This window comes from Sesamum indicum, linkage group LG2 (assembly GCF_000512975.1).
Source record: "Sesamum indicum cultivar Zhongzhi No. 13 linkage group LG2, S_indicum_v1.0, whole genome shotgun sequence".
Lineage (NCBI taxonomy): Eukaryota > Viridiplantae > Streptophyta > Magnoliopsida > Lamiales > Pedaliaceae > Sesamum > Sesamum indicum.
Genome location: NC_026146.1, coordinates 16,734,302 through 16,759,265, shown reverse-complemented (window position 1 = coordinate 16,759,265; position 24,964 = coordinate 16,734,302). Strand labels below are relative to the sequence as shown.

The 24,964-nt window shown below is 34.3% G+C and overlaps 4 protein-coding genes and 1 non-coding gene across 10 annotated transcripts; 3 read left to right on the top strand and 2 right to left on the bottom strand.

Moving 5' to 3' along the window:
* On the bottom strand, positions 901-2,705 carry LOC105156466 (cytosolic sulfotransferase 12-like). The gene has a single exon (XM_011072601.2). It carries the CDS (start codon positions 2,142-2,144, stop codon positions 1,074-1,076), a length of 1,071 nt encoding a protein of 356 aa, XP_011070903.1. The 5' UTR covers positions 2,145-2,705; the 3' UTR covers positions 901-1,073.
* Positions 3,412-3,484, top strand: TRNAV-UAC. The gene has a single exon. It is a non-coding gene; the product is annotated as a tRNA-Val (tRNA).
* LOC105156465 lies at positions 11,602-17,218 on the top strand. Of its 6 annotated transcripts, none has more exons than XM_011072598.2 (6): positions 11,602-11,894; positions 12,174-12,220; positions 14,242-14,333; positions 14,717-15,770; positions 16,102-16,754; positions 16,860-17,218. In XM_011072598.2, the coding sequence occupies exons 3-6, from the start codon at positions 14,269-14,271 to the stop codon at positions 16,966-16,968; spliced, it is 1,881 nt and encodes a 626-aa protein (XP_011070900.1). In that variant the 5' UTR covers positions 11,602-11,894; positions 12,174-12,220; positions 14,242-14,268; the 3' UTR covers positions 16,969-17,218. The 6 variants fall into 6 exon arrangements, with proteins under 6 accessions (XP_011070900.1, XP_011070898.1, XP_011070902.1 ...); XM_011072596.2 differs by having other exon boundaries at positions 12,174-12,230; XM_011072600.2 differs by lacking the exon at positions 12,174-12,220 and having other exon boundaries at positions 16,105-16,754.
* Positions 17,925-19,046, top strand: LOC105156464. The gene is made up of 4 exons (XM_011072594.2): positions 17,925-18,085; positions 18,158-18,234; positions 18,359-18,425; positions 18,744-19,046. Exons 1-4 carry the CDS (start codon positions 17,971-17,973, stop codon positions 18,923-18,925), a joined length of 441 nt encoding a protein of 146 aa, XP_011070896.1. The 5' UTR covers positions 17,925-17,970; the 3' UTR covers positions 18,926-19,046.
* Positions 20,314-24,497, bottom strand: LOC105156462 (transcription factor BIM2). Its single transcript, XM_020692167.1, is given in 10 exon segments — positions 20,314-20,656; positions 20,761-20,890; positions 21,489-21,854; positions 21,856-21,910; positions 22,887-22,931; positions 22,934-22,982; positions 23,114-23,183; positions 23,795-23,879; positions 24,061-24,242; positions 24,343-24,497. Coding segments are annotated over 9 exon segments (1,002 nt in total). The 5' UTR covers positions 24,158-24,242; positions 24,343-24,497; the 3' UTR covers positions 20,314-20,551.

The following is a 24,964-nucleotide window of genomic DNA, read 5'->3' as shown; positions in this document are numbered from 1 at the left end:
CAGGTAAAGTAAAAAATACATATGATGACGAGGAAGATGCTATAAATATGAAAAACGATCCTCCATTGTTGGTGACGTGAACAACATGGGACTTCTTTATTTCAAGCTTTAAAAGAGTAAAAGATATTATAAATGTCAACTTGAATTGCAAATGAGGTATATTGTTGTCTTTTGATGTTTCTATAAAACTTTGAACCCATTAAAATTATGTGAACTTATTTTGGTATCAATTGTTATCATTATTTTAATAAATCATATTTATTAATTTTAATTTATATTATGTGAAAAATTTCTCTATTTTCTAAGAACGTATTAGAATAAAAAAAAATCTCTTTACCCAATTTACATTATAAAAATAAATAATATGATTTGATATTTTGAAACTTGACGTTCTATTTATTTACCTTTATTCAGTAAGTCGCATTGATATATATTTTATTTTTATCTAATATTAGAGACCGACAATCTTACTTTGTTAATGTAGTAATAAGTAATCTAGAATTTCTAGAACAAATGATACATTATAATTTTTACGGGTGTTTACTTTTGTAGGTAAGATAAATGGTTGATAAAGTTCAATGAAATAAAATATGTGATAAAATAAATTAATAATTTTTGTTGGTGCTTACCTAGTTGGATAAAATACGGAATAAAATTGAATTATACTCTCACACTCTCAATTTCGGTCAAATTATCAAGTCTTATTCAAAATTTAATGAATTATTACCGTGTCTATTTTTTACAGTAAACCATGGATTAATATGGATAATTAGGCCTCGAATCTTGTACCCACACCCTAATGAGATAAAGTTGATTGTAAATGTTTTTGTCAAATGAAACCTGTCTGCTAACAATTTTTCTTGAAATTTCGAGAAATTAATTTGGTAAGGAAAATGGAGTAAAAGTTAAATCTTGAATTCAAACATTAAAAAGATGAGAATGCATGTAATAAACAAGACATGTCCTTCCCCTTGTACACACAACAAGCCATAAAAATTAAAAATCATAACTAAAAAGCAAAGAACCACAGATAATCATGGCTTTGAATTCGTTATTATCCACGTGGATGAATATTACATCACTAATCCTGATCCCCTGAACTTCTCTTCAGTAATTCGATCAAGTTTTTCAATCATAACAGCGTCCAGGTAATTCTTCCAGTCCCCGATTTCACCCCGACGAAAGAACGCATTATTCTCCTCTCCGGACGACAATTTCCCTGTCTTGTTAACTTCCAGGCCGCTCAGATTATCAAAGCTGCACAACTTCAAGATTTCCTCCACCAGCCCAGATTCCTCTTCGTATCCCTCAAAAGGGCAGCCCAAAAACTCCGCGAGGCGCCGCAAATGAACGGCAGGTCGCTCTTTCATATCCTCAAACTTCAGGAACAGAATCCTGTCAGGATTTTCCAGGCTTTGTTTCCAGTACTCCTGGACATGATCCCAAAAGGGCCCGAACAGGCTGACTCCCTTAGAGTAGAGCTCAAAGACCTCTCCCATGGAGTTTGATCCCATTTCTTGGAGCCTTAACTTGTTTGTGAAGTGCCAAAGGGACACAAAAGTGTCCTTTGGGTTTCTGCAGAGGTAAACAAGCTTGCTCTTAGAGCTATTTTTAGCAGATTCTGGTAGAGAAACGTAAGGCAGATGAGTGGAGAAAAGCCTCGGAGACGGAGAGGAAACTATATCGGGGATTTGGTTATCAGCATAGAGCTTGATCTCCAAGAACGGGACAAGATCATGAGGATTGTGGCTGATCAGAGGGTGATTCTTGACAACAGGATATCGTTTCCGGTTCACTAAGGTGAATATGATTGCTTTCAACCAAGTGGTGCCTGATTTGGGAATGGTAACGAGGAATATGTCAGAATCTTGAGCCTGGAAGTGTTTTTGACATGAAATTACACCTTGGAGATGTCTGGCTGCATACCAGAAACCTTGATACTGGTACAGGTGAGATGCTAGCCATCCCTTTTCTTTGGGTAGAGTGGAGATCAGGTTCTTGCATTCTTCGGCTAGTGTTTCTTCCTGTTGCAAATATTTTGGAGGAAACACAGTGGTGCGATCAGATGGCATGTTTTGGCGAGAATGGCAGTCCTGAGTTTGTATTTGTACTTGCATGCACTCTTGCATGGAGTATCCATTCATGTGTGTATGTGTGTGTGTATTTATAGAAAACAGAGATGGGGTTAGGGGTAGTTTAAACTACTACTACCGAAGAGTCTTAAAACTTACAAAAACACCTCTAACCTTTAAAAGACATAAAACTGTAAAGGATTTTGAAATTTCGGACGTGCACATGTCCTGACAAAAGCTGTTAATTGGCATGTGCTTGCTAGCACTAGAATCAATCCCTTTTGTATCTTTCAGGTTACAATTATTCATCTAATTGCCAAGAACCGCATACTGACAGGTGAACGGGGCCGAAAAGGGCAGTGTAAAATCTCATCAATTTTCCATTGCTGAAAACCTTAGTCCCACATGATTTTCATGACCAACGAGACCTTTCTCAAGCAACAAAGTTAGGTCCTCGCAATTAAAATATTGTTGGGTTCAAGTTCTACGACCATAGATATATGATTTGAAAACTGACCATGCATGAATTATACAGAGTACCATGAGATAACTAATGAGTGCAGCAATGATGTGATTTGCATATAATATTCATGAGTTGGCACTGTCATAATCTACATAAATTTGTATCTCTAGATCTGCTCATCTCATGGTAGATGGTACAATCCAAAAGCCTAATTATATAGTATTTGTGTATCATTCAGCCACCAAATTCACAGTGCAATATTGACCACCAACAGGCATATATATCGGTCAGGTCATTGACTGCACGTATTTCACGCGAAACTCTTAGAAGCAGTCATATGCTATGGGGTTGGGTCGCAATCCGGAAATCGCCGGAGGATCTTGACAAATGTGACGGGTCAACTGGCATAAACCAGAAACCGGGACTTTAGTCTTTTGGGTGGGGAACTCCGGGCGATCCCATGAAGGAAACGGGCATAGAGGCGAGGGACCATACCTTGTCAGATCTACTCGTGCGGTCAGCCTATGACACATACTTTAGGACGAATTCTTGGTCATTCCTACCATTTGTTGTCATCATGCCATTTTTACCACCTTGCAAGGAGAATCTGCTTTCTATAAATAGCCCAGAGAGGCGCTTGTTCAATGCTACCTATCCAATCCCATTGTTGTAATTCACAAACACTTCACTCTTGTCCGCTGATATGCCAAAAATGGCGTCATATTCATTCAACTTCTTTTCTCCTTCGGAATATCGCGAAATTGGCAATATTTGTCTGATAAGTTTCATCGTAATAGAATTACCCCAATATTGGCACATAATGCTGGGTCACTGGAATTATTTGAATAAACTTATAAACGATTTTAGCGTTAAGTAGTTGCTGTGGTGTAGTGGTTATCACGTCAGTCTTACACACTGAAGGTCCCCAGTTCGATCCTGGGCAGCAACATATTTTCGGTAATGTTTTTATATATATATTTTCCCCCATAATTGATCTATTTATTTTATTTATTAAGATAAGATGTTAGAGTAATGGGCCCAGCCTATGTACTATTTCAGGAGACTATAAGTTGAATAAAATACTGTGTTGAAGTCTATTATAAGAGCCCAACCCATGCACACCCTTCCCAATCTGGGCCGTTAAAAGTTGACAAATTTTCATCTACTTTTCTTTTATTCCTCGTGTCAGAAAAAATAAATTATAATTGTGTGTTTGTATATAGAAGTTTATTTGAACAAGAAACGTAAAGAACTAAAGTGAGAGAAAAATACGAAGTAGTGGACGTGAGAAAAAAAAAATTATAATCGTGATATTATTAAAAAGAATACTGAAAATTATTGTTCTGATTATATATATATCATGCATGCATCAATTGGACATGCAGGCCATGAGAAATAAATAAACACACAAAAAAATAATCCTTGAGAATTAACGGACATTTTCGTATCTCAATGTTAAAATTTGAGTTCTCCTTCATTTATCCATAAATAAATATAATGTAATTGAACTAGAAATTAACAAACCTTGCAATTTATAACTTCATCCGATTTTAAGAATTGGTATGAATTTTTTAAGTTTATTTAGTCAACATTACCCTCAACTCACCCTATGTTGCCCATATGTTGATATGCAGAGTTTAAAGAATACATCTTTTACATTCTATTATTTTTTACTTCATAGATTTCATTAATTTATTTTCTCAAAATAAATAAAAAAATATGAATTGGCTACTAATGTGATATTAATAGTTAAACTCGGGTACTAATTAAATTCTTTATAATTACTAATATACGAAAGTGACATTAATAACCAAAACTCGAATACTAATTGAGTCATTGATAATTACCCATATCCCATAATAATATTAATGACAAAGTCAAGTACCAAAATCAATTTTGATCATTTTTTAATCTATTTATTAAAGTTAGTTCAACCACTGCCATTGAATCAAAACCTTGTCAGTGTTTAATCTCAAATCCTGCTGCATTCACCTCCTTTTGTAGCTAAATGATGTGCACAAAGATTGATACTACAAAAGGTAAGTTACAAATAAGTATTTGTTAAACGGTCATTAATTTGAGTATTAGTAATAATAACAAATTTTAGAGGAATCCATTAAAATTTATGATTCTGTGGATGAAGAAAATTTGGGATAATGGAGCAAGAAGCCAAACTGAAATTCAAACAACCTAATAATATTCAACCCAACCTAACACGTCTACCCTAACTTTATATTATCTCATTCACATTCCATAATATTGAATTCTTGCAAACTCACACATAAATACAAGAAATCATGTTGGGCACCACCTCTTCGCATTCGCATGCGATGCAACCATCACAAACAATGTCCAAAAACAATCGCACAACAATGATTAAGAACCTTCCTCGGAGGCGGATATATATATATATAATTATTGTCAGGCAAAATTATAAAATTGGGTCCAGTATATATGGGAGTGGCAAAATCAGTACATAACTATGAAACTTGCAATTTTTAGTCCTTATATATTAAATTTATAGTAATTTGGTCGTTTCGGTCGAAAGTGGCCGAAAATTACAAAATCAAATTGGGACTTAGGATTTCGACGTTCTACGTGAATGTTGATGTGGCAAAATCAAATTAAAATAATTTTTATCTAATAAATATTTAAGAAATTATAACTTAGTAATAAATTCTAATTTATTATTTTAAATTAACTAAATTTTATTATTAATTAAAAATAGAAAACCATAAAAATTCTAAGAAAGAAAAAATAAAAAAAACCACCCTCGCCACTGCCGCCTAGTTCCGTCTCTCTCTCGCCTCCCATTGCCGCTAGCTCTCAACCTCATCCTCGCCTCCACTAGCCCAGCCCCCTCCCTCGCCTACGCTCCCCCCCCTTCCACTGCCACCAACCCTCAATCTAGAATTGTTTTCTTTCTCTTCTCGATTTGTTGCCATCCAATCTATCCACCATTTGAGACCAACACAAATCGTAGCCTATCCATTTTCGTCCATTATCTGGCCAGTTTTCTTTGTTTTTATTTTCTTCTCTTTTTCTCCACCGCCCACTATTTTTCTGCATATCTCCGCTGCCAGCGATCATCTCTCCGTCGGACCACCACTCATGTGTTCGCCTCCGCATGGTGCACACTTCACTCCATTTTCCTTCAGCGACACCATCTACATCATGGCCTCCTCATTGATCGATTTCCCCCATTTCTTCTTTATATGTGAACTATATGTGACTCAATTTTTGCCTACTAGGCCAACTAAACATCCATGTTGAGTGCCATGTATTTAGGTTGAGTCCAATTGGCAATTAGATACCTAAGTCCCAATTTGATTTTATAATTTCGATCACTTTTGAGTTTTGACCAAAAGAATCAAAATCACTATAAGTTTAATATATAAAGAACTAAAATTATGAGTGTAATACTTAAACAACTAATTTTGTCATTCTTATATATAGGACCAATTTTGTAATTTTGCTTGATCCTTAAAATTAGTTAATGTCATGAAGGGTTAATTTGGTTGCTCGCAAGAATTTCAGGCAAAATGGGAACCATTGGCCGACAATGTCACTTTCGTTGTATTCATTTAGGAATTCCATTTGTCCAAGATTTGTTCAATTGTGTGGCACAGAGAGACGACGAAACTGAGGGACAAAAGAATTATGTGTTGGAAAACTGTCGCCATTGTTGTCTATTAAGTAGCGCAAAACCAGTTGGCCCCAAACTCCAGTCAATCCGTTACAAACAAAGGTTTATATATTTCCATACTAGTTGTTACGTCAAGCCGTCTGGACGTGCATATCAAAAATAATATTTTATATTTTAAAATATATATATATATATATTTATATAAATCAATATATTATATTTTTAAAAGAAAAAATACATTTTACCCTCCTGCGATATACGAATGTGCAAAATATCCCCTATGTTAAAAAAAAAAATCAAATTAACCCTTGTATTTTTAAAAATAAAGTAATTTATCCTCTAGTCTTGAAAGTAATCTACATGCACGTTAAGTGTGATATTAATTGATTTTAAGAATAAAATATTTTATTATATTTAATATTATTTATAATATTTATAATGATATATATTTTTATTTAAAAAAACAAACAAACTCCCTCCCCCACCCTTTCTTCCTCATCGCCCCCTCCCCCCTCTCCGATCAACCATCCCCGTCCCCCGACCCCCGTTTCCCACCAACACATGAAAGTAGTAAATTTGAAGTTTGAGAAAAAAATAGAGGACGCCTATATATAAAATGATAAATATTTCATCCAATATTTTTAAAACAACAAAACATATTGTAAAAGACATCATGTCCTAATTATGTATAATTAAATTAATTAAAGAAGAAGGAGAAATTTTAGTGACTAAATGGTTGATATGGTCCATTCTGCTTTCCTTGTAACAAATGGTTTCCACACAGCCTATTCTGTGGTTCTAATCTAGTGAAAGCTCTGGCATAGGTATGAGGAATGACCATGTGCCACACATCTATACCTTGATGGATGAGTATAGCTCATCAGCATTGCCCAATCTATCAATTAATACCTCAAATATGATTACTTACTGAATTCTCTGCTCAACATCTGTGTTGTACTGTTGAAGTTGAGATCATATGACTATAAATATTGTCAATAACCTTTTTTTTTAAGTAGTTTTGGAGTTTTATCATCCTCAATATATATGTTTTTAATAATAAAGTATATAATACATACTATAAGTTGCATTTAGACCAAGAGATCGGACCCCAACACAAGCATGATGATTTTTATTTGGACAGTTTGGATCGATAGATTTGAATTTGAATGAAGAATTTGGGGAATAGATTTTAAATTATAAAAGAATATAATTATTAATATATTTAACAAAATATAGTTCAAAATTAAAGTTGAAAATTTTGAACTCCCTTCAAATTTAGAATTATCCAAATAAATATAAAGCATTTATATTACAAATTTGAAGCCAATTAATCCAAAAGTAGTTTAGAACAAACTCGAACGGAAATATGTATCTATGTACATATATATGTGTGTTGGATTTCATAGAGTAGTAAAAAAATTGAGAGAAAATTTCAATTTTAAACTCAAATTTAAATGAAATTATAAGAATCCAAACTCTCATCGATAACCTATGATGTTTTAGTTAAATGATTAAGGTTGAATTTTTATGAACAAATTTCACGTCATGGTGTTGAGTCCATCAAATGCATGAGTAATTATCATACGTTGTATAAATTATTATAATTTATTTATTATTTTAAATTATATTGATGTCTATATTTGAATTGATATATTATTACGTTTATTGAAGGTTTTGATATGTCTCAACGGTGGCATCTAGTTGGTGGTGCTGGTGCAGCGTAGCACAAAGTGTCGCCTCCACCCTAGCACCGCACACGTTTAATTAACACGTGCGGGACCAGTCAAAGCAAGGATCATGTGTACAAACACGGTCGGGTGGGGTCCTCGGACTCTGGCTGGCTATGATTCTCTGCACAATGATTTAAACCCATATGGTGGGGACCTGCACTCGATTAGGGTGTTTTTGGAGTTCTGATCATCATGATTAAATGATAATAATACCCCTGGGAGTTCAGTTAGGGATCCTAGCAGTTCACAACCTTCCATAAATAATTTAGGGTAAATTATATTTTGTAATTTGAATTATATTTTATTATTTATTTATTTTTTATTAATTTATCGGTAAAATTATAAAATTTATATTTTATCATATATCACTATACAAAAACCGTTTCAACATAAACTTATACCAACAAACAACAAAAATATTCTCATTAGCAATCAATTTCAAAATTTAGAACTTCAAAACATCATTAAAAAGAGAATAAAAACATCTAAAACTATTGGTAACATAAAACTATCCAAACAATTACAAAACAGCAATTATTATTACAAATGTAATTAAAATTCTCCACTTCGACACATTGTCCACTAAATGGAGTAGTACCACATGGATCTATGGTGGTTGATGGGTCGTGATGTTCTCACATCCGTGGTCCTTTTATTACCTACCAAAGAAACCATAGACCACTTATAATTATACATAAATTTATGATTGCTCATCTTTAGATAACTCGAAATGAAAGAATCCAAGAACTGTATATATAAATATATATTCAATTTGAAACCCATAAATTTTGAGATGGGGGGTTGGTAGCAAATATGTGTACAAATCAACCTACTTTCTATAGATGGAAATGTTATGTTCACCTCAATTATGGTGTTGAACCGGTGCACTGAGGACACATTAACTGGATTTATTATTAAATTTGTAGTTGGTGTGGCAATTTATTTGATGTCGGGAATATATATATATATTTAGTATGATGATTTTTAGGACAAAGATTCATGCTCTAATATATTACATTTTTATGGAAATTTTTGTTGGTCTCATTAGATTTTGAGGTACTAGACTCCTTCATAACGACAACTTTAACGTTGAGTAGGTTGTTTTTATGTGAAAAAAAGTGGTGTTTAATTTTTATAATATTTGATAAATTTGAAAAACATATGGGTATGTCTATTTTTGGTTAATCAATTAAAAATCAATTGAATTGAAATTCTTTCTTTCATCAAATACCGAACTGAAAATTCAGTTTGGTATTTAATTCTTTATTTTTTTTAAAATATTTCGGCATTAGATTCGATTTTGATTTTTTCTGCCAATTAATCAAATCAAACTTTAAAATATATATATATATTTAGTGACAACTTTAAAATTTTTATTTGCTAATTTGTCACTAAATCATATTGTTTTGGAGTGAAACAAATAGTTTATAACTAATAAATTAACATCACATTATAATTTATTTTTTTAATTTTTGATTAGTCCATACAAAATCGGATCGAACCGAAATAAGATCGATTTTTACGAACCAAATCGAACATTTCGCTTCGATGTTTAATACGTCATTTTGACATATCAAAGTTTTTAACTGAAGTTTCTGTTCGATTAAGCTAAATGAAGACTCCTAATTTAATAGGACGAAAAGAAAATCTATGATTAACACGTATTTTTATTAAATGAAAAATGATATTATATCTCATATTGTATTTGATATATATTGCATAGTTCATTTTTTTATAAGGCAAAAAATTTAGAATAATAATAATTATTATTATTATTTTAATGTATATATAGACATTTGCACATGCAACAAAATGAATGAAGTCATAATGAAGAGCGAGAGAATAAATAATAGCATGAAGTAATTTTCATTGACAAATTAATAAATCGTATATTTGAATGGTTTCTTAAATGGGGTTTATTGGGTGGTGGATCCATTCAAAAGTGTTTGCCAAGTTGAGTAACAAATAATTGCATAAAAATTTGCAATTTACTAATTAAAGAATGTGACCAATTGATGAAGTTTGTGGGTACTAACTTACCATTTAAGACAACCACACATTTGAACCGACAACAATTGAATTCATAGAATAACAACATCAACAACCAAGAACATGCAAAGCATGTTTAATATTAATATATTAGTGGTCCCAAATTCCCCAATTCTCAATTAAATCTTACCACATTGTATTATTATAATAAGTTTATTTTAATTCAGACAAGTATCTATAAATTTAGTGAAGTTCCAACATATTATTTTACACTTATTCATAAAATTTCAATTTTAATCATTAGATTAAAATATTATTGATATTTTATGATTAAACTTTGATAAATATTATTGATACTTTGATACGACTATTTACATTTAATGGCTAATGTTATATTTCCTCTAATGAAACCAACCCCACCAACTTCATTCGAGTAAAATGATTTATTTTCAAATCGAATTGCAATAGGATGTTTTACATAATAATTCATCAAATTGCAACTTCCAAAATGAAATTGAAAGGGCGATTTTACACAATTTTTTAGAAGATTTTGTAGTTTCAACACTTATAACAAAAAATAAGACATCGAAACTAACAAATAATAAGAATATTTATTATTAAAAAACTCTTTAATTGACAAAAAATAATAATCTATCAAAATAGATAAAATTAAATACATAATAGCTAAGAACATACATAAGTAAAAATCTTTAAGTGAAAAGAGTAATAATTTTAAAAAAAAATTAAAATCAAATACACAATAATTCAAGACATACTATGACTAAAAATCTTTAAAAATATTTTAGATCCAACTTCCAACTAACAAATATAGGATACACCAAATCAATATGCAAGTAACAAAAAAAAGTTTAACGTTAGTAAAATCAAAATAATAAAAAGAATATTTAATCACTAAAAATTTCTAAACAACTAGTTAATATTAAATTATTTAATATACATAATTTAAAAAATTAAATAATATATAGTTAACAACTCCGTTTTTTGTAATTTTTTTCTAAATCAAAATCAAACGAATAAATGTCGTGCTATTTTATTTTAAATTTAAAATTGTAATTCATTTGACAACTTATAAAAATAATTTGAGTCGAACAGTTTGAATTATTTCACTTTAAAAATTTGAATCATTTTAACATATTAATGCATGTAAAAAGATATATTTTTATGATCGTTAAACGACAAATGAAAAAGAAAAAAAAGAGGAAGAAAATGAAAGTCATTGCATTCTCTTCATATTTTAATATTCCGTTAACCGAATCCATTGTCAGAGTTTTCCCACATCCCATAGACCATCTTACTATATTATTATTATTGTGGGAGATGTAGGTGCAACAACTCATTATTTTAAGGCCCAAAACGGCACCGTGCTGAATGGTTGGCCATTGCTTTCCGGCGAACGGAATACGTTTACCTCTCCCAAACGGAAAACAGTTTCCCTCTGACACACCACCACTTATTAATGCCTCTCAACTATCTCTACCTCTTTCATTTATGACGGCCGTTTGTGGCAGTAATGTTCGAAATTCTTTTAATTATTGAATTAAATAAAATTGTTTCGAAATCATATGTTATTTATATATAGAGATACAAATATTCTGTGTATATGCTGAGAGAGAGAGAGAGAGTATGATATATTAGGAGAGAGAAAGGGAGAGTTGACTAATACATATATATATATATATAAATGTAAGTGGTGATAGGGGTGGCACTTTGCCTTCTCATACTTATATTCTGGCAACGCACACACACAAGACGTACGCTAAACTCTGTTTCTCTCTCTAGAAATCTCTCTTCTGAAGGGAGAGAGGGAGGCTGTATCTATCTGTATGTATAGTTCTCTGCCTATATGTTAAGTCAAACGGCGGTGTTTCCTCTGTCATTTTGCCGGCTGAGACCCCAAGTTCTCTCTTTTTTAAGAACATTTGAAATCTTTCCGATACTGTATCGTTTCTCAACACAACTGGAGCAGAACTAAGGTCTCTGTTCGCTCTCTCTCTCTCTCTCACACACACACACATACATGGTGTATGCTTAAGTATACTGTATTTGGTTGTTTACGAATGAAGCATTTACGTGCGTATTCGTTTTTTGTTTGGATCGTTGGTTGATCTTTTTTTGATGGGCGTATCACGTGATATGCTTTCTCTATTCGCCATGGATTGCGCTGTTATGATTCAATTTCGTTTTGCCAACTTTTGGATTTCTTTATTGGGCTTTGTTTGTTAAAGTTGTTTCATCCCTCTGGAATGTTGCAGTGGGGAGGAAAATTTTGCAGTCTTTTGTGGATTAATAAACGGAAGAGGTACGAATAGGTAATCAGGGTGATTTACGTTGCTGATATCTGGTATTAGGGATGATATATTGTGTTTTTCTTGTTCTTATTTTCAGGGGGTTTGATTTTTTTAGGAATCAGATGAAAATCAAATTTGTCAGTCAGGATTTCTGGAATTTTTTACACATAATTTACCCAATTCTCTGTGTAAGTGAGATTATGAAGAGATTACAAGTATTATATTAGTAAAGATGAAGGGGGTTGCTTCAGATCTGTGTGAGAGAGAGAGAGTTTTCGCGTGCGTGTCTGTGTGATAGAAAGATAGAGGACAAATGATTTTTGGGTTTTTGACTTTGAAGTGAGATATATAGGTTGAAAAAGTGAGTACATTTTAGCTGTTAAAGTTTTGTTGGGATGTTTGAAAAGTGGTGACCGTTCTTGTCTGCTTCTTTGCCTTTTCTTTTTCTTTGATAATTGTCTTCTTCTTTGCCTTTAGACAAAGGGAAGATTCTGAATCCCAAAGTCTGCTCTTTATGCTTATAGTAGTAATTAAACATATTTTCTCGTCCCTGGAAAAGTAATCAATTTACAGAGTACATTCCCCTGATTGCTTTTTAGATTCGCGAGCAAGCTTGATAATCCTTTTTCTTTGTTCGTCTGTGTTTGATACCATTGTAGTCAGGACCAACATGTAGCCAGTGGGGCACGGCGCACAATGGCGCCAAGGGCTCCTGGAGCCACGCCGCATGGTGCACGTTCGAAGGATGGCGCAGTATTAGTAATTATATATATTTTATTTATACTAAACTAAACAATACATATGGCCTTATAGTTGAATTACTGAAAGTCTGAAATTGAAATTTCATAGCATACTTATATAATTAAAACATATGAAAAACTGATAATTTTAATTTATATTTATACTTAATTAAAGAAGTAAATAACAGAGTCATAGACTACAAGTCTACAAACAATTACAAAATTTCAGAAATTAAAATTTAAATAAATCAAAACAGTAACAGTCTAAAGTTCTATAACAGAGAGAAAAAAAACACCAGAGTCCCACAAAGAATCACGCAGCAGCTGCTCAACAGTGGAAGTTGAACAGCAGCGGCAGCAGGCAGGAAGAGAAGAAGAAGAGGCAGGAAGATGAACAGTAGATGTGTTACTTGTGTAATATCATGCATGCAGATTATTTATTCTGCTGGACTTCCCTTAATTATTAGGGGTTTTTTTTTATTTGATGGGCCCGCCCAACCGCCCAGGCTCTTTTTCACAAAGGCGCACACGCCTGGGCAACAGCCCGAATGGCGCCCGCCATGGCCTCGCCATTGTGAAGGGAATGGCGCGCGCCATGGCCTCGCCATTGTGAAGGCGAGCGCCATAGGCCGCGAATGGCCCGAGGGCTGCGCCTCTTGCGCCTCGCGCCATGGCCCACGCCTTTGCGCACCATTGACTACAGGACCATGTTAGGCTGGCAGAGCAGATGACAGAGGATTATTATTTACTTACACATGCATGTAATCTTTTCTTGATTTGACTATCTTCTTATACAGTGCAGCTTTTATTGAATGTTCATATTTATGGTTGAAAAATGCTTATAGTTTAATTTACAGTTTTATATCCTGGGAGCGTGGGAGCATTTGTAGTTGGCATTTCAGCAATATGAGGGTGTGCTTTGATGCAACTGGACTTAGCTATATGAGATGGATAATTCAAAGAATCATCTAGCCCTTAGTATAATGATGATCATGACACGTAAAGAGGGGCACTAACTGCTTTTGATTTGAGAAAAAGTTTCCTTTGCTGAATTTATTATACAATTTATTGTTCTTTTCCCTCTCTACAGAGTTTGAGATTTCTATTGGTTCTAGGGCTAATGATTAATCATTTGTGTTAAGTAACTGGAACTATTTTATGACCTCTGGTTAGGGTATTTTGTTACTTTGGTGTGCTAGGAGTGCTTCGCTTTGTTTACTTTATCTGAAGCTATTTTGCATGGATTTGGGGGGACATGACCCAATTTAACCTTTCCTTTATCCTGATGACAGATTCTTCAGTTTGTGCCCGCCTAGTTAATGTTCGCTTCACAATTACTAAGAATTCTCCAGACCATCCCGAGTGATGTGAAGCATGAGACCAGGTAATATTCCTCTCTTTTAAGTTGATTTAAAAACACCATTAGCATGTCAGCCACTGCAGTTGTCTCAATCTTGCAAATTAAGAATACCCTGGCAAAACATCCTATCTGGAATTTTTTCAAAAACCTACAATATGCTGATAATAATTATCTGACAAACATCTTGAGGAATAACTTCAGCTATAAACACTTCCATGTCATTAATCCTTTGATTTCTTACTCTTAAATCCGTTCATCTATCTCTGAACTCTATCTTCCCCCGATTGGAATTTGTAAGTTTTCCAACCATGCATTGAGAAGTTAATTTGACAGCAGATTGCAACTGTTTAATCTTTTCTGATACTTGTTTCCAAGTATGATTTTGAACCATCTGAATGTAATGACAGTGTCTATGACCCAGCTGAACAAGACATGACCATGAAGGAAAATCTGGATGCAACATGTTACAATTCTAAAAGGTTTGGAAGAGACGCTGATCCCCTGGTTGTTGGAAGTAAAGAAACATACCATTTAAATGGTTCCACAGACACCCATCCTTTAGAGTTTGAGGTAAAAGGTAAGGATGAGTGTTGGGACCCTAAATTTTTGGATGACTTTTCCATGGATAATGAACATGGAACTAAGGCTTCTCCAGAGAGAGACGATCAAAATGCACTATTGGATCATTTGACTCTGGACGAGGATGCTGATTCATCATCTTCTGATGGAAATGATAAAGACAAAGTACATAGTAGTCCAGAGCATGACTATTCAATGACAGTTGAAGAGATTGCGCATACCAGTGAATATGAATCTACAGATTATAGGTCTCCATATATTGGTGCTTCAGATTTGTTCACGACAGATACTAACTGGAATGCTGATAAGAATGCATCAAAATGTGAACGGACAGAGGTAACCGTTTGCTACAAAGAGATTAGTTATCATGTTGTGAAGGAAATATGCATAGATGAGCGGATGCCCGTGAAAGGAAATCTTTTGATTGAAAGTAATATGGATGATAAGCCTGGACATTCTTTTCGCCAACCTCTTAATGATGATGCCCATTGCGATACCATGGAAGGGGATGTTGATATGGAAAGTTTTGTATCAGATGAATTGGCAGCTTCATCATTGGAAAGTGCTGAGGATGTTACCACTAATGAGCATGGCAACAAAGAAGAGAGCAATGGACAATTACTTGCTCAAGAAAGGCCAAACTCACGATTCGAAAGCTCTTCTGACAAGGATACTGCTGAGCATTGTGGTCTGGAGGATTCACAGTGGAAAGGTGAAACAAACACTGATGCAACTGGCGAGACTGTGACTGATGCTTCAGAAGAGGACTCTTTCATAGATAGTAAACTTCCAATTCAAGAATTTGGCACACGGAGTTTTCTCAGATCTTTTCTCAACTCTTTAGATGGTGAAAGCAATAAAGTTGCACAACTGCCAGATGAGGTTTGTGTAGCTTGCTTCCAATTGGTTCATTTACATAGCAGCAGTTGGTGTTATTCTCTGAGTTTTCTTTACTTGGTCTACTGCTTGAGTGATTATGTAAGACAGTTCCACAAAGTCATTGTTGAGACTTGTGATGATCTTTGTGTAATCTTATCGTTTAGGGAAAAAGAGCAAATGCTTACCTTTGCTACTGATCCTAGTATTTTGACACCGCCCCACAATTTAGTTTCCATGCCAATTTTTCCTTATCTCCACAGTAATATAGATAAACAATAGTAACTGGTTCCTGTCTTATTCTTGGAATTGATTTTGATTGCAATTCTGTTCTCAGAAGATTTCTTCCTCAAAAGCAGTTGGCGAGGCTGCACCACCAGCAGCAGGGCCAAAGGAAGATTTGCAAGCAAGCATATTGTACTACAATAGTGAAGTGGAAAATGGAAGCATTACTTTCAATTTCAACTCCCTGGCACCGGTGGTAGCTGGTGTTACAAATGGGAGAACTGACGTCTTCAAGGAACAATCTTTTGATTCTGGAGACTGTCTCAAGGACGCGAATTTGGACACAAGCATGGGGAAGGTCCATGAACTATCCCCTGCCATCAAGCACGGGTTTCCCAATGATATTTCTGCCACTAGCCACGCTCACTCTGCTAGCAGCAAGGACATCAGCAACAAAGATGTTCACGATCATTCCCCTGACCACAGGGAAAAAGATTTGGACGGACTGTCTACTGATAGTCAACTTCCGTTTGCCATAAATTCCAGCAAAAGTGATGGTCAAGCAGTTGAGTCGCATGTTTTGGAACACGAGCATAAGGACTTTGGTAATAGTTCAGTTGTCGGCCATGGGAAATATGAACAAGAAGAGTCGAGTTTCTCTGCAGCTGGTCTTATAACTTTCTCAGGGCCAATAGTGTATTCTGGAAGCCTCTCTGTCCGCTCTGATGGTAGTGCAGCTAGCGGCAGATCTTTTGCCTTTCCAATGTAAGTTCTGTCTCTCAATTGCTCATTCTTTTGTTTTCTCCCTTTGTTAGGACGAGGAGATTTCAAAACCTTCCTTTATTAATTTAAAACGCATTTCTCCCGCAGATTACAATCTGAATGGAATAGCAGTCCGGTGAGAATGGGAAAAGCAGATGGGACACATTTTCGGAAACACAAGGGTTGGAGATCAAGCATTCTTTGCTGTAGATTCTGAAGGCTTTCACTTCATACTAGGTTGTTAGTGCGCATATACAAGGTCGAAGTATAAGTTTAAAGATTGAGTATTGTAATTATACAAGTTGATGTTTCACAGGCTTGTTCTGCTATCACTTCTTAGAGTGATACTCAGCTCTGATCTCAACTCATGCACCTCTAGGTTACAACATATAATTATTCGCTAACCGAACTGCGGATTTAGATACATTAACATTTCCCTTATTGGAGAACACTAAGGACTTTAATAACTTACTAATGTTGTTCATGTGCAAGGAAAAAAAAAACAAACTTTTTGAAGTTCCCCCAAATGGGATTCAAACAGTGCGGTGGTTGTACCTACTCTCGAAACATCTTGCTAACTATCCATGAAGATTTACTTATTATCTTTGCAATTTATGTCACAAAAATCAGTCTCTACATATCCTCAACTTTCGTACGTTTAAATACGTCGGCCTATTACATTCTATCATATATATCCATTTTTCCTGCAAAAATGTCACATTCAGATTCTCTGACAATCATGTCTGATTCAGATCATGTACAAGAATATGTTCCAGGATCTCCCCAATGTCAGCTTCAAGAAATACTATATATTCTCATAGCTCACCCTACAACATACATAGGCTTTAAAAGGCGACTGACCCACTTAATTAAATTACTAATAAACGAAGTATTATAATAAGGGTAATTGATCATATTGACCAAAGCATGGGATTTCAGGCCAAAATATCATTAATCAAATATGAAGGAGAGTGGTTGTGGTCCCTACTATTGTAGCCGACAAAGAAATCAGCCCAAATGGTGTGAAGGTTCCTAAAAAGGTAAGTATATAAATAAGGGTTATCTGTCTACTTGTTTTGGAACTCTGAATTTTGTGCTTTGTGTATGTCTCAAAAACCCTTCTTTTTCTTCTCACTTCTGAGTGCTATAAATTTCAACTTTCCAGTAAGCAAAATCAGACATTAATTGAACATTACTAGTCTGTCTTTGTTAAGAATTAATGGAGTTGTTAAATCTGTTAGCTGCATTGGCTGTAGTTGTCTCGTTTCTGTTAGCACCCTGCAGCCGCACTGCTTCTGGTCAAGTAATTCGGCAGAAACCTCTCCAACAATATGGTAATAATATTACTGCTTTTCTCTGTGCAAATGTGTGATCACAAGTATATGTAATAATCTTCGTGTTTTCAGGTAATTCTGCAGTTCACCAAGAACATTTCACCCTCCCGTCACTGCCGAGGAAACTCAATCTCCAAGAAGAGGCAGCTGTAGGTTTTTGTTTTCTTTTATTTATCACACAACCATTACCTCAACGACGAATTATTGATTTCGTCTTTCTCCGACATTGTCTTTGTGCTAACATCATAGTATACATCTTCGTTCTGACCACAGGTGAAGAAGAGTTTTGCTGATGACGATGATCATCTGCTGCGCAAGAAGCTGATGGAAGCCTCATCAGGTACTTCAAGAAACTGATGGTCATACGGAATAAATTTGTAATCTCATAATAATTTACATGAGCCATAATATAAATAGTTGAAGACTGTTATCGTAATTCATCTAGTAAAAATAAATAGCAACCATATACGTTGAAGAATTTCCTAAACCACAAACTTTTTGTGTCTTGCATTTAATTTTTTTTAAAAATCTTTTGCTCGCGTTTAATAATAATCTATCAATCGTTCTTTTGAACAGCTCTGACTGATTCTTCCGTGTGCATATATATATACATTAATTCTTCTGATACAATATATATTTTATGTGACATGGTATCCAGGTAAGAAACGACACAACGAAAAGGAAGAAAACATGATGGTGCATGATGAGCAGGCAGCAGGAAGAGGGACTTGGAGAGAATGGGTTGAGAGCCCCAGAAGATCAGAATACTTCACTATGGATTACGCTTGGGTTCGACGGCGACGCCCCATACATAACAAGAAAATCCCATTTGTCCCATGAATCATGGCTTTCTGCTACCTAGCTGCCTTGTTATTACATCAAGTATACTAGTTTTCTAACACAAATTTTGGGGAAAGAAAACCAGGAAAAAAAAAAAAAGGGGTGGGTCTAAATATATGTATAATTAACTGATGTATGATTAAGTAGTGAAGTAGTAAAATGAGGAATGTGTCTGGTTTGATAGCTTTATGTGGCCGACACTTGGCCATCAAATGAAGAACCCTAACTTTTTGTAGCAAACTATGTTTTTTGATTTGGGAAATTTTCACTTTGTCCCATGGACTAATTTTGTTGTTTTACTTTGGTTTCCAATGCAGTCAAACCCAAATATCAAACTAATTCAAATGGGATATGTTGATATCACCATCACAAATTTATGTGCATTATTTACTCTCTTTATTTTTTATGGTAAATCACATTCATATATTTTTAGATTGGATCAAAAAATACACAATTTTTTTTTGTTTTTCGCAAAATTATAGCCATATTCTCTTAGGAGTGTTAGGTGTAATATTTTTTAGAAGGTTTGTTGGAAGCTTTTGCCTCTAAATATGAGGGTGTAGTTGGAGTTATAACTATAATCTCAATTGGTGTAATTGTAATTTTGTAAAATGCATGAAGTGGTTATATCTTGGCCTGACCTCAGGAGGTATTAATGTATTTTTTTTTATTTTCTAACATAAATATATTACTATTAATTTAAAAACTCCTATAAATTAAATTTCGAACTGCTAATGAAAATCAGTTTTTTCCTATGTTAATTAAGCACGTAGTTATGTTTAGTGGGTTAATTAATTATTAGTAAGCGATGGAATTAATTAAATTTTCATTAATTATTCCATTATTTTTTTTTCATAAAAACAATAATTGCATTAGTATTATTAAATCTATAAACATATCAATTGAAATGTAAACTCATTTTACAATAATTGAGATTATAATAATCTCATGTCAAACAAGGCAAATAACAAATATTCGTTACAGTAATAATAAACTTATATTAAGTGAGATAAATATCCATATATTTAATGAAATCTCGAACTCATGATCTCGGCAACATAGTAATTCTTACATGCCCTACATTTGGCGCATGAATGAACCAGTACCACATTGGTACAGCTGCTGCTGCTGCTGCCTCTTCGAGGTTTGAGTGAACATTTTGAACGATGAAATTTTGAGATATTGATGCATGCATAGGCAGAGCAGCCCGACCAAAAAGATTGCCTTAATTCACGCTAATTATAAATATTATATTGTATTAATCACCACCCCACCAGTCCTACCTATTATTATTGCAAAACAGTGTCTATCTGGACATTCAATCAAACACAAGACTTGGTTTATTGGAAAAAATTATATTTATTTATATTTAATTAATTAATAATGTCTGAAAAAGCAATCAGAAAATGAGAGAATATCATAAAAATATCAGCTAACAGAAACTCTGGTGCTAGATTTAACGAGCAGCCATCTGACGGACTGCGTATGTCCACCGAGCGGACTGTCAAAGGAGGATGTTATATATGTAAGAACATGAATTGACACTGGCGTACCAAGAACCGAATTTCTCAAGAAGTATAGCAATATACAAGCAATTATTAACTAGGTGCAAATGAACCTTATTTTTCAAGTCTTCAGCCTCTTCCGAGCTGGATCTAAGTCATCACTGTTGCTTGGATCTTGAAAGGGCCCGACATGTTGGTTTCTAGACGGCATGGGAATATCATGGTCCTAGGAGTTAATACAAAATGCTTGTAAGAGAAACAGGAATATAGTAGTTCATTGTATCTTAAGATAAGGAAATATCAAATTATTGTAGCAACAATACTACATACCTTGGCAATTGCTATGCCGGGAGTTGCTCCTCTATTTGCTCGTTTTCCAAGATTGATCTGGACGGAAATGGTGGCTTGAGACAGATCGACGCCAGTGCTTTGAAGAGCTTGTGTCAATGAATTCATTAACCTGATCGTAATTGAATATGTGTCATTAGCGAAATATATAATAATCATGAGTTCTTTGAAGATATTACGGAAGCAAGCATTACTTCAGCTACCAAAAGAGCTGGTGTAATAAAAGTCAGCAGGCAATCCAAGTTAAAACAGGGAATGAATTGTTAGGGAAACTAAGAAGACATAAAATGATCAAAGATTTCTGCTCTACTTTCTCTACCACTCTCTGACGTAACCAGAAAGTTAAACCTCATATCATATGGTTTCACTCAGTTTATACATCGAACTTACAGGAATCTTAAAACTTCAATCAACGGAAAGTTCATATGTGTTTTCTGCAGGTATTTATGCTCTTGAAGGACCAGAACAACTAAAGATGAAACGAACTTCTAGTCATATCCAGGGAGTAAATAATCGTTGCTTATCCCATACTAGTTTATCAATTTAAGAAGAACAAAGAAGAAACTAAACCACAGCTTGAAGAAAAGGAGAGTTGTAGGTTAAAATTATACGAGCACATCCCAAAACGTCAAAAAGAAATCCTGAAAGCAAGATATATACAAGAAACAGATGGTCAATGAGATATAATGTGATTATCAGTAATAACTCACCCTTCGGAGTAAACACTAGAGATGCTGATTGTTCCTCCCTCGATACTTAGCTCGTCCTGGCAGTTCAGGGCATGAGCAGTAGTAGGATATTCAGTCGACTGTGCATCTGAAGTGGATGGCCTGGGTAACGAGTGTGAAAATGCACCCTCATTGGCATTGGAAACTGGCAAGCTTGCTGGTAGAGGCATGGACAAGCCCATTGCTTTGTTTGGAAGCTCAGTTTGTGGATCAATTGATTGACAAGAAGTATCCCTAACAGGATCAGACTCGATAGGATTCTGTTGGCTCAGTTGTTGCATGGCTGCAGGGGTTGCAACATTATTTTCATTGAACCTGCCAGGAAATGTTGAACCAGGATCAGAACCATCCTTCGTGGTTTGCGGCTGACCAGCAAAGCTCTGAACACGCCAATGACTGTTTCTCTGCTATTCCAAAAAAGAAGAAACGAAAAGAGAGGAGATTAAAAGAACTTAAGCCACAAACTAAGAGAACTCTATAGTGCAGTACTATTATCCATATTTTCCTGTAAGATGAATCCCATTGTTAGGTAGTAAACATAATTTCTTTAATTTGCTTCCATGACTTGACAGATATTTCAAGAGTTTATATACACATTGTAGGGGACAGCATGGAGGCAAAGACCAATCTCAGTTATTTCAGGGGTTGAAATTAAAACAGGAGTCATTTACCAACAGTGAGAACCAACTCTACACAAGAAAATTAGAGAAAATGAAAGTTCGAACTGAGAATAGCTCCCCAGAGAAATATACATAATAAGATCAGATTACCAACAGAGTTTTGTTCAAATGAGTAATCAAAAAGTAACTTAGCAACCTCAACCAATCGAAAAGAGCAGCAAAATACAAGAACTCGGATAATGAGAAGCTGTTTCTGTTTATGGTTTTTGGGTAAAAGCTTTAAGCAGGACAAGTTTAGCACGGTACTTGAATCTTCTCACAGAAATACTTGTTCTACATGTATACATGCACCAGAGTAACACAGTCAAATGACATTGTTAAGTTAAAGTCAGAATGAAGTATTTAGCATTTGATATAGGACAAGTGATAACTTTAATATCCTCCATATGAATTTGAGGGGTGGTCTTCCCTTAACTAAAAAAACTGAAAAAGTTAATACAATGAAATCTAACTTGAGTATTACCAAAAGCAAAATCCACCAAATTTTTATCAACATAAACCAACCAATTAACGCACTCCAAAACTGAGATGAATTACCCTCCAGAAATGCCAAGGGGTCTCAAAGCAAATGGCTAAAATTTATCACTTTGGCTATCGTTTCATCCACAGTTCTATAGCACTATAGGTAAAACAACTATAAGCAATCAAGAATCAAGAACGCAAATTACATATGCCTTTTAGTTATGAATCAAGATTTTACCCATGGCATCAGTTTTGTGGGCTCTGAACTCCACGGTTGATATGACCCTTCATACTTTTGTACCTTTTCCTGTAGAAATTGTACATACTGAATAACCTGCACTGAGAAAAAATAATTAGCAAAGAAGGTTTAAAGCACAAACATCAAGTAACAACACATATTCTGTATTCTTCATACAATGGAATACCTCCAATAAAGATCATCAAAATAAAAACAGAAAACGATACCTCTAATAAAAATGATGCAGTATCTCGCTTCTGATCACTGCGGGGGATCAGTTCTCTTAATATTTGAAATCTGAATACAAAAGAAACTCCATAAGTTACAGAGAGGTGCTGCCATGGATGATAAACAATACCAACAAATAGAACTCGTAATCATAACCAATCTTGTATATTTCACAGCCATATTATGCAACAAGCATCCAGGATTCCATTTCACGTAAAATGCTTGTTGGTTTCCCTGTGCATAGTTAAAACAGCCCTCAAACTCCACAAGATTATCAAGCTTGCTCTATGCAACCCCAGTTCACAGTAAAACTGAAAACATAACGAGACTTCGTCTTTCAAATTGGCTTTGCTTCATCTAATCCTAACTGTTGAATAACTCAGCAATTTCCTTAACCAGGAAGTACTTGTTGAATTTCTTACTGCCAATCATGGCATACTTCCGTAACCAATTTAGGTAGTACTTCATAGATAGTATTAACTAAAAAACAGATACATTTCCCCTAAAAATAGGGATGACTACATCCATACATATCAATAAGTAGATGATCGTGTGTAAACAAATACTGTAGTAAAAAAGTGACTACATTTCACATACTCACACTTTTACATAATCAAATACTCCATAATATTAGCACCACCAAATGCTCATATCAACTCTTACTTAATTGAAATCTTCACCTTTCATTTATCTTGCTCCTTCGGCGCTGCTCCGTGACCGAATGCTTTGACCTCATAGCATTAGCTTTGTCACTGTTCTTCCCATCTTCTCCACAAAAATTCACACCAAACAGTTATAAGGATTTTAATAATTCCAATACATAGCACCCCACTGAAATGAGAAAAACCAAGAACCATTCATCCCCTCCCACCAGCACCACCCAAACAACAACAACAAAAATCGGAGCAGGGTATGAAATCAAGATTAGGACTGTGCAGGAGCGTACCTTTGGTATTATTATTGGACGGTGTGGCATGATTCTTGGTACCAAATTCTTCATCCTCCTCTTCTTCCTCTTCTTGATGGCTCTTTCCAGATTTCATTTTTCTTCTATTTTCAAGATTCAATATTTTTCACCGCAAAACAAATAACTGAACCGACCCACAAAATTTAACCCCAAGAACAAGCCTGAAATCGTTTCACCAAGAAGCGATCTACCTTAATAATTAAAAAAAAAAAAAAAAGAAGGATTGCAAGAAAGAAGGGAAAAATATCTTCAAAAGATTACAGCTTTCTTTTCTGGATGAGACTGGAATTCTTTTTGGGAACTTCAGATTATTGGGGTGGCAGCCAACAGCAAATCGCAGTACCTGCTGCTACACCAGCTTTATGGTTTGGTGATGGCCCTGACCTGATGATGATGATGAGCTGGTGTTTATTATTTTTCCCTCTTCATTAATTATTTAATTTATTAGTACACACTCAGTTAATATATTTTCTTTTTACTTTTTCATTTTACTGTTTTTTTTTTCACTTGCAAATATTAAATTGGTAAATTACTTTTTTTAAATAAATTAATTATAATTACATTATAAATTTTTAATCAATAATCAATATATATTAATTATCAAAATTAAATATATATATATATAATTAGTTAATAATTAATATTATAATAGATAAATAATTTATTATCATTAAAATAAATTAATACTTAAATATTAATAGAATTCAATTCTCAATTATGAAACATCAACCTCGTTAATTAAATTAAGCTTGATTGATTTTATGGTACAAAATGTTGTTGTGAATCATGTGATGTAATTCATGTAAAAGTGAATGAACGAAAAGAGGGTGTCACGGGATGTACTTTCCTAGTCTCCTACACCTCTGTCTGATTTAGTTTTATT

Excerpts from the sequence above, each read along its gene's own strand:
- LOC105156466 (XM_011072601.2), bottom strand. The coding sequence starts at position 2,144 with ATGAATGGATACTCCATGCAAGAGTGCATGCAAGTACAAATACAAACT.
- LOC105156465 (XM_011072595.2), top strand. The coding sequence starts at position 14,269 with ATGTTCGCTTCACAATTACTAAGAATTCTCCAGACCATCCCGAGTGAT. Across the intron at positions 14,334-14,716 it reads GATGTGAAGCATGAGACCAG|TGTCTATGACCCAGCTGAAC; the intron begins GTAATATTCCTC and ends ATGTAATGACAG. Across the intron at positions 16,755-16,859 it reads AGATCTTTTGCCTTTCCAAT|ATTACAATCTGAATGGAATA; the intron begins GTAAGTTCTGTC and ends TTTCTCCCGCAG.
- LOC105156464 (XM_011072594.2), top strand. The coding sequence starts at position 17,971 with ATGGAGTTGTTAAATCTGTTAGCTGCATTGGCTGTAGTTGTCTCGTTT. Across the intron at positions 18,086-18,157 it reads GAAACCTCTCCAACAATATG|GTAATTCTGCAGTTCACCAA; the intron begins GTAATAATATTA and ends TCGTGTTTTCAG. Across the intron at positions 18,426-18,743 it reads GCTGATGGAAGCCTCATCAG|GTAAGAAACGACACAACGAA; the intron begins GTACTTCAAGAA and ends CATGGTATCCAG.